The 15,324-nt window shown below is 38.2% G+C and overlaps 1 protein-coding gene across 1 annotated transcript in view; it reads right to left on the bottom strand.

The window, feature by feature from the left end:
• The window catches only part of LOC128689238 (F-BAR domain only protein 2), a 528,956-nt gene that overhangs the window by 345,027 nt on the left and 168,605 nt on the right, over window positions 1-15,324 (bottom strand). The window contains 1 exon segment of the mRNA XM_070086397.1: window positions 11,458-11,557. Within this exon segment, the coding sequence (XP_069942498.1) occupies window positions 11,458-11,557 (100 nt within the window).

Raw genomic sequence — 15,324 nt, 5'->3', positions numbered from 1 at the left:
ACTAGCAAAATAGCTAAGAATTTGGTCAACTGGAACAATGTAATTGGCCTAAAAAAGCCATCAAAATGGGGAAAAATCGCCGATGTGTAAGTGTTGCTAACAATAATATTCACGATAATGTAATTCTGTCAATTTTCCATCAAATTCCATACTTTTTGTTTTACTACCTTCAGTAAAAGATTCTCTACCATTTCATAAGAAAAAAATAATTTTTTTTTAACCCTTAAACGGTCCAAACAGATCGACGTTCAAATTCACATTGCTACAACAGTAGATCTACTTTTTTTTTTACATATTTTCAATAACAAAAAAGAAAATGTAGATAAAAGTTTTTTTTACACGTTTTCAAATGTAAAACAAAAAAGATTACATTTTTTTACATACTTTCAGATGTCGAAAAAACGTATATACATGTATACATTTGGACCATTTAACCCCTTCAGGGTCCAAGGCCAAAATCTGAAGTGGTGCTCCAGTGTCCAAGAAATTTTGGAAAAAAAAAAAAAAAAAAAAAAAAAAAAAAAAAAAAAAAAAAATTCTTACAGAATTAAAGAGCATATTTTTGTGAAGGTAATAAGACAAAAAAAAATCTGATAAGTACTTACCGAGATACAGTGCCAAGAAGTTTGTCAAAAATGATGTGGTGGCGGCAACATCGACGAATTCCACATACGCGCATAACATTATTTAGTGTTTTTTTAATTTTTTTCTTTTCTTTTCCAATTTTTTTCTATTCCTACTAACATTTGGGGCCTGAGAGACCAATACTGTATATAATATATATATATAAACTTCTCAGTAGTAGTAACCAGTTACCAGTAACCACTCTGCCAGTTGACTCACGACCAACCGTCTCTGCCTGAGTCACTGTCTGAACTCATGCGCTGACCTGGCAGTATTCAAAGACCCTCTCACATATGGGTACTGGGCGGCCAGTCAGTCAGTGTTACGAGTGGAGCGAGAGAGATAGGTACGGCTGTAAGGGCGCACTCCACCTTGTCTGTAATTATACGTAATACCAGCCTACGTGAGTATTTCTTACCTAATCCACGTGTCGAACTCCCACATGATAAATGGTGGCACCGGTGTGGAGCGTGGATTTAGTTTTTACGAGTAATTCAAGACGTTAGAAGTCTGTTTGTGAGTAGCCGGCAGGGTCAAAGGTGAACCTCCAGCCAGCCGCCTTACCCTCACTCACTACCTTCAGCCTGCAAGCCTGTTGCAGCCGTTTCAAGCTTCCTGGCTTAGTTCGTGTGCTAATTGCTTCAATCTCCGAGGGGTTGACCCGGATTTTGCAATTAAGCCAGTCAGTAAGCCAGACTGTGGAAGTGAACGCCAGTCAGCCTATCATCCAGCCTGTCTCCTGTCATCCAACTGCTCCTCCATGCTTTGTGCATCATTACACGTCTTCCACGAGCTCTCAGTAGTAGTAACCAGTTACCAGTAACCACTCTGCCAGTTGACTCACGACCAACCGTCTCTGCCTGAGTCACTGTCTGAACTCATGTGCTGACCTGGCAGTATTCAAAGACCCTCTCACATATGGGTACTGGGCGGCCAGTCAGTCAGTGTTACGAGTGGAGCGAGAGAGATAGGTACGGCTGTAAGGGCGCACTCCACCTTGTCTGTAATTATACGTAATACCAGCCTACGTGAGTATTTCTTACCTAATCCACGTGTCGAACTCCCACATGATAAACTCACTGTATTGAACACAATAACCGCACTAAAGTTATTATCATATTATTGTTTACCACTGTTGTTTATTACAATAAACATGCACAAATATTGTATAATACTAATGTTCTATCATATATTTACATATTTACAATCACTGGACATGGTTTTAAAACTGCTGGAGCTTGTGGAACTCCTTGAAACAAGGCACCATGCAGAGAAGCACCTTACATTCCTCACACATAAACTGAGTGTCTTTGCGTCTTTGTTGCCGTCGTTTTGTTTGTGCACAGACGATGCATCTCTTCTGAGCAAATTTCTTCTGAGTTGAAGGAAGCTGTATTATGAAATGATCACCTTCCCTCCTCAAACGCTTGGGTATATCCTGAGTAATTCGAGGACCTTGTTGTATAGCAGGTGTTCTTACCTGGTACTTCATTATAAGTTGTCTTGCATTTCATTACGGTGAATGGTTGTCAACAATGTGACATCTCATTTGTCATGCTACCGTAATGCCATGATGTCATTGGCAGTAAACACCTGCACGTCATCACCACGAGCACCTGCACTGAGCCTGGGGATATGTTTACGATTAGAACGCACTGTGCCACACACATCTGTCTTGTTCACTCGCATGAAATCACTGAGTAATGGGCTTGTATACCAGTTATCGGTATATAATGTATGCCCCTTACCAAGATAAGGTGCCATCATGTTTCTCACTACGTCACCTGAGATACCCAATAACATCTTGGTATCTTTCAATGTTTTACTTCCCGTGTATACAACAATATCCAACACCAGGCCACTGTCACAGTATATACTGCTTGAATGACAGTCTACCTTTGAACAAAATCAAAGACTCATCAATTACAAGATTCTTGAATGGATAAAAGTATATGCTGAACTTTTGTTTGAGATAAGAACATAAGAAAGGAGGAACACTGCAGCAGGCCTGTTGGCCCATACTAGGCAGGTCCTTTACAATTCATCCCACTAACAAGCATTTGACCAACCCAATTTTCAATGCTAACCAAGAAATAAGCTCTGATGTGCAAGTCCCACTCAAATCCAACCCCTCCCACTCATGTACTTATCCAACCTAAATTTGAAACTACCCAAAGTCCCAGCCTCAATAACCCAACTAGGTAGACTGTTCCACTCATCAACTACCCTATTTCCAAACCAATACTTTCCTATATCGTTTCTAAATCTAAACTTATCCAACTTAAATCCATTACTGCGGGTTCTCTCTTGGAGAGATATCCTCAAGACCTTGTTAATATCCCCTTTATTAATACCTATCTTCCACTTATACACTTCGATCAGGTCTCCCCTCATTCTTCGTCTAACAAGTGAATGTAACTTAAGAGTCTTCAATCTTTCTTCATAAGGAAGATTTCTAATGCTATGTATTAATTTAGTCATCCTACGCTGAATGTTTTCTAACGAATTGATGTCCATTCTGTAATATGGAGACCAGAATTGAGCTGCATAATCTAGGTGAGGCCTTACTAATGATGTATAAAGCTGCAGTATGACCTCTGCACTTTTGTTGCTTACACTTCTTGATATAAATCCCAGTAATCTATTTGCCTTATTATGTACGCTTAGGCATTGCTGTCTTGGTTTAAGGTTGCTGCTTACCATAACCCCCAAGTCCTTTTCACAATCTGTATGGCTAAGTTCTACATTATTTAACTTATAAGTGCTAGGGTTATGGACACTCCCGAGCTTCAGAACCTTGCATTTATCTACATTGAACTGCATCTGCCACTTTTCTGACCAAGAGTAGAGTTTGTCTAAATCCTCCTGAAGTTCCCTAACATCTACGTTTGAATCAATTATCCTACCTATCTTCGTGTCATCGGCGAATTTGCTCACATCACTAGTAATTCCTTCATCAAGATCATTGATATATATTATAAACAACAACGGGCCCAAGACTGATCCCTGTGGAACGCCACTTGTTACTGATCCCCACTCGGATTTAACCCCATTTATGGACACTCTTTGCTTCCTGTCTGTGAGCCATGATTCGATCCACGTGAGCACCCTTCCCCCAATTCCATGAGCTGTTACTTTCTTCAACAGTCTTTGGTGCGGAACTCTATCAAATGCCTTACTAAAATCTAAGTAAATAATATAAAATTCTTTATCGTGGTCAACAGCCTCAAAAGCTTTACTGAAGAACGTTAATAAATTAGTTAGACAAGACCGGCCTCTTGTGAATCCATGCTGAGTATCATTAATCAAGCTATGCTTATCGAGATGGCTTCTTATAATCTCAGCTATAATTGACTCTAGTAATTTGCCTACAATTGAGGTCAGGCTTATTGGGCGGTAATTTGACGGTGACGACTTGTCCCCTGTTTTAAAAATAGGAATTACATTAGCCATCTTCCACATATCAGACACTACACCTGTCTGAAGAGATAAATTAAAAATATTAGTTAATGGTTCACAGACTTCCATTTTGCATTCCTTTAGAACCCTTGAAAAAACCTCATCAGGACCCGGTGACTTATTTTGCTTCAGTCGGTCTATCTGCTTCACAACCATTTCACTAGTGACTGTGATGTTACATAATTTATCTTCTTCTGATCCACTATAAAAATTAATTACCGGAATATTATTAGTGTCTTCCTGTGTAAAAACCGAGAGAAAATAATTATTTAAAATCGAGCACATTTCATTCTCTGTCAGTAAGATGCCCATAGTTATTTTTAAGGGGACCTATCTTATCTCTGACTTTTGTTCTATAGACCTGGAAAAAACTTTTTGGGTTAGTTTTAGAATCCCTAGCAACTTTAATTTCATAGTCCCTTTTAGCTTTTCTTATCCCCTTTTTAATGTCCCTCTTAATGTCAACATACTGATTCATAAGATGACCCTCGCCTCTTTTGATACGCCTATAAATTCCTTTCTTATGCCCTAGTAGATATTTCAGCCTATTATTCATCCATTTTGGGTCATTTCTATTTGATCTAATTTCCTTGTAAGGGATAAACGTTCTTTGAGCAGCATGTATTGTGCTCAGAAAACTGTCATATTGATAGCTCTCTTCGTTACCCCAGTCAACAGATGATAAGTGTTCTCTAAGCCCATCGTAATCTGCTAAGCGAAAATCTGGGACTGTTACTGAGTTATCCCTACTATCATACTTCCATTCAATTCTAAATGTAATTGATTTGTGGTCGCTAGCACCCAGTTCCTCTGAAACTTCTAAATTATTAACAAGGGATTCATTGTTTGCCAGAACTAAGTCAAGCAGGTTATTACCCCTTGTAGGTTCTGTCACAAACTGCTTCAAAAAACAATCCTGAACTACTTCTAAGAAGTCGTATGATTCTAAATTCCCGGTTAAGAAATTCCAATCAATATGACTAAAGTTAAAGTCTCCTAGAATTACTACATTATCGTGCCTTGTGGCCCTAACAATTTCCTCCCATAGTAGTCTCCCCTGGTCCCTATCTAAATTTGGGGGACGGTATATCACACCTAAAATTAATTTTTCATGCCCCTCTGAAAATTCTATCCAAACAGACTCTGTATGTGTTACTTCAGACTTAATACCCGTTTTTATGCAACAGTTCAAACGATCTCGGACATACAATGCCACGCCACCCCCCTTCCCGATACTTCTATCTACTTGGAACAATTTAAAACCCTGAATGTGACATTCTGCAGGCATGTCCCGACTTTTTGAATTAAACCACGTCTCAGTAATGGCAAATATATCTATGTTACCTGCACTAGCAACTAGTCTCAACTCGTCCATCTTATTCCTAGCACTGCGACTATTTGTGTAATAAATATTTAAAGACCCTCCTCTCTCTTTACCCTTCCTGCTCCTTTCTGTTATTCCACTAAACCTATTACTGTCCTTGTCAATTAGTGCCACTGGCTTTCCAATATCCACCTCATTTTGCCTATTACTAGTTCTCATATTACTACCCTGCAACTTCACAGTTTTCCCGCCAAAACCCATACCACTAACTATTCCTAGTTTAAAGACCTAACAGCTCCCTCCACTGCGTTGGCCAGTGCTCCCACCCCACACCTAGATAAGTGAACCCCATCCCTGGCATACATGTCATTTCTGCCATAGAAGAGGTCCCAGTTGTCAATGAATGTTACCGCATTTTCCTTACAGTATTTGTCCAGCCAGCAATTGACAACAATTGCTCTGGACAACCATTCATTTCCAACAGATACATGAAAACATTTCTAATCTTGTATAACCTGTCACTTCTGTCAGGCCTGGTTTTGTCAGAGAAGTGCAACATACGTAAGAGTAAGATAAACCTGTTCACTAGTATGATTTCACTGAAGACCGGGGTAGAAATTAGCCGATCTGTGGATCAGCATGCTTTTATATTATGCTTATAGACATGAGGCATAAGCATTATTGTTGCAAAAAGCAAATACATTTCTGCAACAGTCGTCTCTTTCCACCTGTGTAGTCTTGACTGTGGTGATATGATCGTATTTGCCATGGTGTACTCAAAATACTTATTACTTTCCCTGACAATAGTTTCCATCAATGGCTGGTCAAAGAATAATTCAAAGAATTCCAGTTCATTGGCCGTGGTTCCAAGGGGACAAGTAGGTAGAATTCCACTTTGAGAGTCATCAAAGTGGTGAGGCTTGGGAACAAAATTGGGATTTTGCTGCCAATCCCACATACGGTTTGCTGGTGGATACTGGACATCATTGGCTGGTTGTGCGGGTGGTTGTGGTTGTGGTGGGCTGGTGGCTGACGCTCCGCTTTGTCCTTGAACTGACGAGTCAGCAGCGTGGGTCCCAGCGTGGGCTGGTGAGTCACGCATGGCGGTGCCACTACCATCACCACTACCACCATCCACTGATGCCTGTGGTCTATCCATGCCAAGTGTAGCCACATCATCCTCACTATCACTACCTAAAACTGGTGTAGGGCCACGGGATGTACTCCGGGATGTACTCCGGGATGTACTCCGTCCCCTGGGCACAGCATAGGGTACACTACCCGAGCGCATGTGGCGGCGAACATACCGATGCTTCACTGGTGAATATGATTCCTCACTATCACTACTCGAATGATCGTCGAGCGCAATAAAATCACAATCCAAGTCACTATCATCATCATTACTGAAGTCAGAGGCCTGGCTACGCGAAAATATTAGTTTTCTTTTGCGTTGAGGAACAACCAACCGTGAGTCACGAGTGCCCACACCAGAGGTAGAAGGTTGAGGATCGTCAGGGTTTTCTGCACTATTATCGATATCCTGGTCATTCTTTTCGGTCACTAACTGATCAAAGCCGTAGAATTCGTCTTCATTTCCACTTCCATCAGTGTCAGAACTATCAGATAGGAAGAGGAGAGTCCCAATTTTCCGGGGAGTGAGGGCTGACTTGCGATGAGGCATGGTGAACAAGGGTAACTGAGCCGGTGTTCCCACAATGCTATGCGGGCGCCTAGATTTTTTGTTTATGGCGCACACCCACCACGCAGACCCGTTCTCTCACATGTAGGCCTATGAGCACTTTCGCACTAAATTTGACGGCGCTAGAATTTTGGCATAGATCTACGGTTTGGACACTCAACGTGAAGCCGTAGATCTACGGGACGGACCCTGAAAGGGTTAAGGGTTAAATTCTTGGATCCTGTGGACACGTTTCAGATTGGTGGTCTGGACCCTGAAAGGGTTAACAGCATTTGTGTACTGGTATGTCAGAAACAAAAGGTTAATGAACAGAAGGAAGGTGGATACAATGACTAAAGTATTTTTTTTGAACCTCTCATTTTAAATTAATTGACCTTAAAATGAGCAAATTTATTATTGCATAAAGTGTTCTCTGCCCTTCAACTTCATGTTTGTGTAATTCATCAAGTTTTACATCAAATTTTTCAATTTTTGGTGTTAGTGCCTTCAGAAAAAGATTCTCTACCATTTTAAAAGATAAAATCATTTTTAGTAGGTTGGTAGACAGCAACCACCCAGGGAAGTACTACCATCCTGCCAGATGACTGTGAAACAAAAACCTGTAACTGTTTTGCATGATGGTAGGATTGCTGGTTTCTTTTTCTGTCTCATAAACACGCTAAGATAACAGGGATATCTTGCTACTCCTACTTACACTTTGGTCACACTTCACAGACACACACATGCATATATATATATACATACATCTAGGTTTTTCTCCTTTTTCTAAATAGCTCTTGTTCTTTTTTATTTCTTCTATTGTCCATGGGGAAGTGGAAAAGAATCTTTCCTCCGTAAGCCATGCGTGTCGTATGAGGCGACTAAAATGCCGGGAGCAATGGGCTAGTAACCCCTTCTCCTGTATACAATTACTAAAAAAGAGAAGAAGAAAAACTTTATAAAACTGGGTTGCTTAAATGTGCGTGGATGTAGTGCGGATGACAAGAAACAGATGATTGCTGATGTTATGAATGAAAAGAAGTTGGATGTCCTGGCCCTAAGCGAAACAAAGCTGAAGGGGGTAGGAGAGTTTCAGTGGGGGGAAATAAATGGGATTAAATCTGGAGTATCTGAGAGAGTTAGAGCAAAGGAAGGGGTAGCAGTAATGTTAAATGATCAGTTATGGAAGGAGAAAAGAGAATATGAATGTGTAAATTCAAGAATTATGTGGATTAAAGTAAAGGTTGGATGCGAGAAGTGGGTCATAATAAGCGTGTATGCACCTGGAGAAGAGAGGAATGCAGAGGAGAGAGAGAGATTTTGGGAGATGTTAAGTGAATGTATAGGAGCCTTTGAACCAAGTGAGAGAGTAATTGTGGTAGGGGACTTGAATGCTAAAGTAGGAGAAACTTTTAGAGAGGGTGTGGTAGGTAAGTTTGGGGTGCCAGGTGTAAATGATAATGGGAGCCCTTTGATTGAACTTTGTATAGAAAGGGGTTTAGTTATAGGTAATACATATTTTAAGAAAAAGAGGATAAATAAGTATACACGATATGATGTAGGGCGAAATGACAGTAGTTTGTTGGATTATGTATTGGTAGATAAAAGACTGTTGAGTAGACTTCAGGATGTACATGTTTATAGAGGGGCCACAGATATATCAGATCACTTTCTAGTTGTAGCTACACTGAGAGTAAAAGGTAGATGGGATACAAGGAGAATAGAAGCATCAGGGAAGAGAGAGGTGAAGGTTTATAAACTAAAAGAGGAGGCAGTTAGGGTAAGATATAAACAGCTATTGGAGGATAGATGGGCTAATGAGAGCATAGGCAATGGGGTCGAAGAGGTATGGGGTAGGTTTAAAAATGTAGTGTTAGAGTGTTCAGCAGAAGTTTGTGGTTACAGGAAAGTGGGTGCAGGAGGGAAGAGGAGCGATTGGTGGAATGATGATGTAAAGAGAGTAGTAAGGGAGAAAAAGTTAGCATATGAGAAGTTTTTACAAAGTAGAAGTGATGCAAGGAGGGAAGAGTATATGGAGAAAAAGAGAGAAGTTAAGAGAGTGGTGAAGCAATGTAAAAAGAGAGCAAATGAGAGAGTGGGTGAGATGTTATCAACAAATTTTGTTGAAAATAAGAAAAAGTTTTGGAGTGAGATTAACAAGTTAAGAAAGCCTAGAGAACAAATGGATTTGTCAGTTAAAAATAGGAGAGGAGAGTTATTAAATGGAGAGTTAGAGGTATTGGGAAGATGGAAGGAATATTTTGAGGAATTGTTAAATGTTGATGAAGATAGGGAAGCTGTGATTTCGTGTATAGGGCAAGGAGGAATAACATCTTGTAGGAGTGAGGAAGAGCCAGTTGTGAGTGTGGGGGAAGTTCGTGAGGCAGTAGGTAAAATGAAAGGGGGTAAGGCAGCCGGGACTGATGGGATAAAGATAGAAATGTTAAAAGCAGGTGGGGATATAGTTTTGGAGTGGTTGGTGCAATTATTTAATAAATGTATGGAAGAGGGTAAGGTACCTAGGGATTGGCAGAGAGCATGCATAGTTCCTTTGTATAAAGGCAAAGGGGATAAAAGAGAGTGCAAAAATTATAGGGGGATAAGTCTGTTGAGTGTACCTGGTAAAGTGTATGGTAGAGTTATAATTGAAAGAATTAAGAGTAAGACGGAGAATAGGATAGCAGATGAACAAGGAGGCTTTAGGAAAGGTAGGGGGTGTGTGGACCAGGTGTTTACAGTGAAACATATAAGTGAACAGTATTTAGATAAGGCTAAAGAGGTCTTTGTGGCATTTATGGATTTGGAAAAGGCGTATGACAGGGTGGATAGGGGGGCAATGTGGCAGATGTTGCAAGTGTATGGTGTAGGAGGTAGGTTACTGAAAGCAGTGAAGAGTTTTTACGAGGATAGTGAGGCTCAAGTTAGAGTATGTAGGAAAGAGGGAAATTTTTTCCCAGTAAAAGTAGGCCTTAGACAAGGATGTGTGATGTCACCGTGGTTGTTTAATATATTTATAGATGGGGTTGTAAGAGAAGTAAATGCGACGGTCTTGGCAAGAGGCGTGGAGTTAAAAGATAAAGAATCACACACAAAGTGGGAGTTGTCACAGCTGCTCTTTGCTGATGACACTGTGCTCTTGGGAGATTCTGAAGAGAAGTTGCAGAGATTGGTGGATGAATTTGGTAGGGTGTGCAAAAGAAGAAAATTAAAGGTGAATACAGGAAAGAGTAAGGTTATGAGGATAACAAAAAGATTAGGTGATGAAAGATTGAATATCAGATTGGAGGGAGAGAGTATGGAGGAGGTGAACGTATTCAGATATTTGGGAGTGGACGTGTCAGCGGATGGGTCTATGAAAGATGAGGTGAATCATAGAATTGATGAGGGAAAAAGAGTGAGTGGTGCACTTAGGAGTCTGTGGAGACAAAGAACTTTGTCCTTGGAGGCAAAGAGGGGAATGTATGAGAGTATAGTTTTACCAACGCTCTTATATGGGTGTGAAGCGTGGGTGATGAATGTTGCAGCGAGGAGAAGGCTGGAGGCAGTGGAGATGTCATGTCTGAGGGCAATGTGTGGTGTGAATATAATGCAGAGAATTCGTAGTTTGGAAGTTAGGAGGAGGTGCGGGATTACCAAAACTGTTGTCCAGAGGGCTGAGGAAGGGTTGTTGAGGTGGTTCGGACATGTAGAGAGAATGGAGCGAAACAGAATGACTTCAAGAGTGTATCAGTCTGTAGTGGAAGGAAGGCGGGGTAGGGGTCGGCCTAGGAAGGGTTGGAGGGAGGGGGTAAAGGAGGTTTTGTGTGCGAGGGGCTTGGACTTCCAGCAGGCATGCGTGAGCGTGTTTGATAGGAGTGAATGGAGACAAATGGTTTTTAATACTTGACGTGCTGTTGGAGTGTGAGCAAAGTAACATTTATGAAGGGATTCAGGGAAACCGGCAGGCCGGACTTGAGTCCTGGAGATGGGAAGTACAGTGCCTGCACTCTGAAGGAGGGGTGTTAATGTTGCAGTTTAAAAACTGTAGTGTAAAGCACCCTTCTGGCAAGACAGTGATGGAGTGAATGATGGTGAAAGTTTTTCTTTTTCGGGCCACCCTGCCTTGGTGGGAATCGGCCGGTGTGATAATAAAAAAAAAAAAAAAAATTAAAAAATGCCAACACAGAAGGGACTTTCAATATGGTGGGATACCAACAGTTTACGTCTTAAAATACAGAAAAGAGATTTCTAAAAAGTCTTGAAGCATTAAGAAATCAAAGGGGAATATCACATAAAGAAACCATCATGATATAAGGCCAGGTTGCTATATGGTACTGACATGCTCGGCAGTAATTACAAAAGAGCAGGACTGACCAAGGTGCTACAGTCTTACTTGTCTGATTTCTCCTCTTTATTACTAGAAGAATCTGCATCTTTCTTTTTCTTAACTTTCTTCTCTTTGTTTTTTCTGTCTCTTCTGCTTCTGAGAAACCCTGAGAAGAAAAAACTGAAAATTAAAACTACCGAATTTTATTGTCAATACAAAATGCAAGTACAGTACTGTACTTATGTACTGTATAAAAGTTTTCTCTTCAATTAAATACTGGTTATATCAGTGCTTGATGTAATGTATACAGTAGATGTAATTTTTATCAAATAATAAAGTTTGACTTTAACAAAACTACAAGAAAACTATTAAATGAAAGCTGGATGTACAGCATATAAAACAAATTACTGTATCATTCACTCATTTTGTAAATACTAAAAACTAATAAATATTAGAGAATAAATGACCAACAACAGTGAAAAATCCTACTTGTCATCTTGACATCTTAGTAACTGTAAAGTATTTAACAAAAATGGCTCATCTAATTTCTCCAATAACCCACAAAAATGAATATATACCACCAAAACACATACTAATTTTGTGTTAAAGTGTGTATTTTACCTTTTATATTTGACTGCTGCATTAGTACACAAAAAGCAGTACTATGTAGTAGTAGTAGTAGTAGTAATAATAATAATAATAATAATAATAATAATAATAATAATAATAATAATAATAATAATAATAATAATAATAATAATAAATAATAAATACTATAGTAGCAGTACATACTTTATGTAAGATTATATTCAAGAATACTGGTCTGAACATTTTTTTTTTTTTTTCAATGATCTGTGGATACAGTTCTCACAGTGAACCACACTTGGCCACTGCACATCATACAGTTCTCACATTCACCTTTGATTTACACTTCCACTAAAAGAACTTACTCTCATGACATTTTTGTCTAGTGATATCTGCAGTTTTCCCAAAGCTTTTCTTAACTAGTTTTAATACTCACATCTGACATCCTAATAATATCTTTTCAGATTTTTTAAATCATTTACAGCACAACTCCAAAATCCAAGAAATCAAGGACACCAAAACTGACCTAAATTTCCTATTGACGAAAATTTAAAAAAATAAAATCTTGCATTACAGCAAAATTTTCCAACAACTTAAGAAATTTTTTATTGTACCATCATTGACAATAAATTTAATTTTGTAATTTTTTAACCCTTTCACTGTTGGTCCCGTAATATTACAGCTTGCAAGCCACTGTCAGTCCCGTAATGTAACGCCAAAATTCTAGTGGCTTCCAATCATGCAGAGAAAGCTGGTAGGCCTACATATGAGAGAATGGGTCTGAGTGGTCAGTGTTCACAGTATAAAAAAAAAATCCTGCAGCATACAGTGCATGAGGAAAAAAACTTTTTTGTTTAAAACAGCGACTTTGCGGTGTATTTTTGTATGGTACATGCATTTATGGTTGTATTCTCATTTACTTGGTCTCATTTGATAGAATGGAAGATATATTACAGAACTAGAGATGATTTTGAATGGTCTACGGACTAAAATTGAGCTCAAATTAGCGAAAATGTTCGATTTTTGACGATGTTCAAGAGTAAACAAATCACGTCATGTGTCCAATACATGTCAACTGGCAGGTCTAATATGCTTTCACAAATGCGCTGATATTATTTATACCATTTTTACAGTAATGCAGTAGTCTGCATAACAGTAAATCTTCTATTTTTTGCGTGAATAAAAATTAAAAATGGAAAGTAAGCGCAATATAAGACAGGCCTGGAGATGTGACTATTGAGCAGAGAAACTGTTATTTAAGTGCTAGGAATGTTTGTATTGTTAATTCTGGACCTTATTTTGAAATTGGCCTTAAATTGTGTATGAAATTGGCCAAATTACCAATTTCTGATCATTTTAGAGTTGAAATTGGTAAATGGGCGGTTTGTTGTACTCAATTGACAGAACAAATGGAGTTCTAGTGAAACAGCTGAGAGTTTGGACGACCAGAACAATGGAATTAGCCAAAAATAGGGCTCAAAGTGGGCGAAATTGTCAATGCATAAATATCACCGATACCTCTAACTTCACAAGAGTGTAATTCCATAAATTTTCCATCAAATTTCATACTTTTGGTGTCATTACCATCGGGAAAAGATTCTCTATCATTTCACAAGAAAAAATAATTTTTGTTTAAATTCTTCGACACTGAGAGCAAGTTTGTGAGCAGGGGTCTCAACAGTGAAAGGGTTAATAAAGTCTTTTGATTTTTTTTTATATTGTAAGAGGTCAAAAGTTATTCAGAAAAGTGGATTTTTTTTTTATTATGACACTTTCATACTGATGATTTATTTGTTTTTCTTATCAAACTGAGTTATCTTTTGTACAGTATGTGACATATAAATTTGCTGTATGTACGGATATTTTATTAATTTTAAATAATGGTAACTGTCTGGTTCTGGTTTTAGCTTTCCCTAAAAATATAAATACTAAAAAGACTGAAGTCCTCACCATTTCAGATTTTTGGAGCTATACTGCACTTTTTACCTCTTGCATCACTCTTAAACACCCTCATATTAACTATTATCACATAAATGCCAACCCCTTACCTAATAATGCTCATCAACAGGCCCTACAGCCATATCAATGTTACTGACCCTCCACTATTAGTTCCTAAAGGTCTTAACCCTTAAACTGTCCAAATGTAGATCTACGTTGACGTGCACAGTGCTCCGTACGTAGATCTACATCCAATTTTACATGCTTTCAAATGGAGAAAATAATGGTCGTAGCACTACGCACGTCAACGTAGATCTACGTTTGGACAGTTTAAGGGTTAAATCTCTCTATTAACCCTATTTAATCAAGATTTTTACATTTATGCCAAATATATTTCATACATTCAGTTTTTTAACGGCATGTTAAAATGTTAGTTACCAAGTCATTCAATCTTTAATGTTTATCCAAATTAAAAATGCATTGCTGCACTGATTAGTATTGAATAACTTAGAGCATTCTTAATATGAACACCATCCCATCATCACAAAATATAAAAAAAAATGTTTCTAAAGAAACACACACACATTATACAGAATGGCACTAGTTACCAATGCACATATTCAAAGAATTGAAGTGATTTTTTTATGTATATTTTTTTGTCCACCTTATTCACAATAGAGATGTTGTAAATCTAAATGTAGCCAAAGTTTAAGTAAATTCATGAAATTTTAAAATTCAAACAATGAAAAAACTTTAATTTTGAACTTTTATAAATTAAAATTCCATGACCTGCTCCAGAGTCAAGTGTGAGCACCAGAGGTTTACTCAGGTGTAAAACATATAATGCAGGTGAACTCCCTGGCTGCATATGTACAATATAAGAAACATACTAGTGGTAGCGACTGATAAATTAAACAACAGAGATTAAAATATAGACTTACTGTTTGGGTTTGAAGTAATATCAAAGCACTGTACTGTACTATTTTTTTATAATAAACTTTAAACGTTCCATTTTGTCTTACAGTTTTAGTGCAGTGGAATGTTACAAAATTATTGTATTCCAATATGTTAATGCTTCAGTTATAACATGCATTATCCCTGCCAATACAACATTAGTGGGACTTTAAACATTAAAACATTTAAGTAAGAATATATTAAACTGATATAGCAATTCTTAACAATTTCGAAGAATCAAGGCTCATTAGGTAATTACTAAATTAAACTTTGCAATTATATCAAAATTAATTATAAAATTACAGGTATTAATTCTGCAGATGCCTCTAGATATGCAAGTGGCAATTTTTTTTTTTTTTTTCTTTCAACAAGTCGGCCGTCTCCCACCGAGGCAAGTGGCAAATATACACATAAAATTCCTTTAAATAAGCAAAAGGAAAAGAAAGATATTTAGTA

Source organism: Cherax quadricarinatus, chromosome 18 (assembly GCF_038502225.1).
Source record: "Cherax quadricarinatus isolate ZL_2023a chromosome 18, ASM3850222v1, whole genome shotgun sequence".
In the NCBI taxonomy this organism is placed as follows: Eukaryota; Metazoa; Arthropoda; class Malacostraca; order Decapoda; family Parastacidae; genus Cherax; species Cherax quadricarinatus.
Note: the sequence above shows the minus strand (reverse complement) of the source record. Positions and strands in the feature narration are given on the sequence as shown.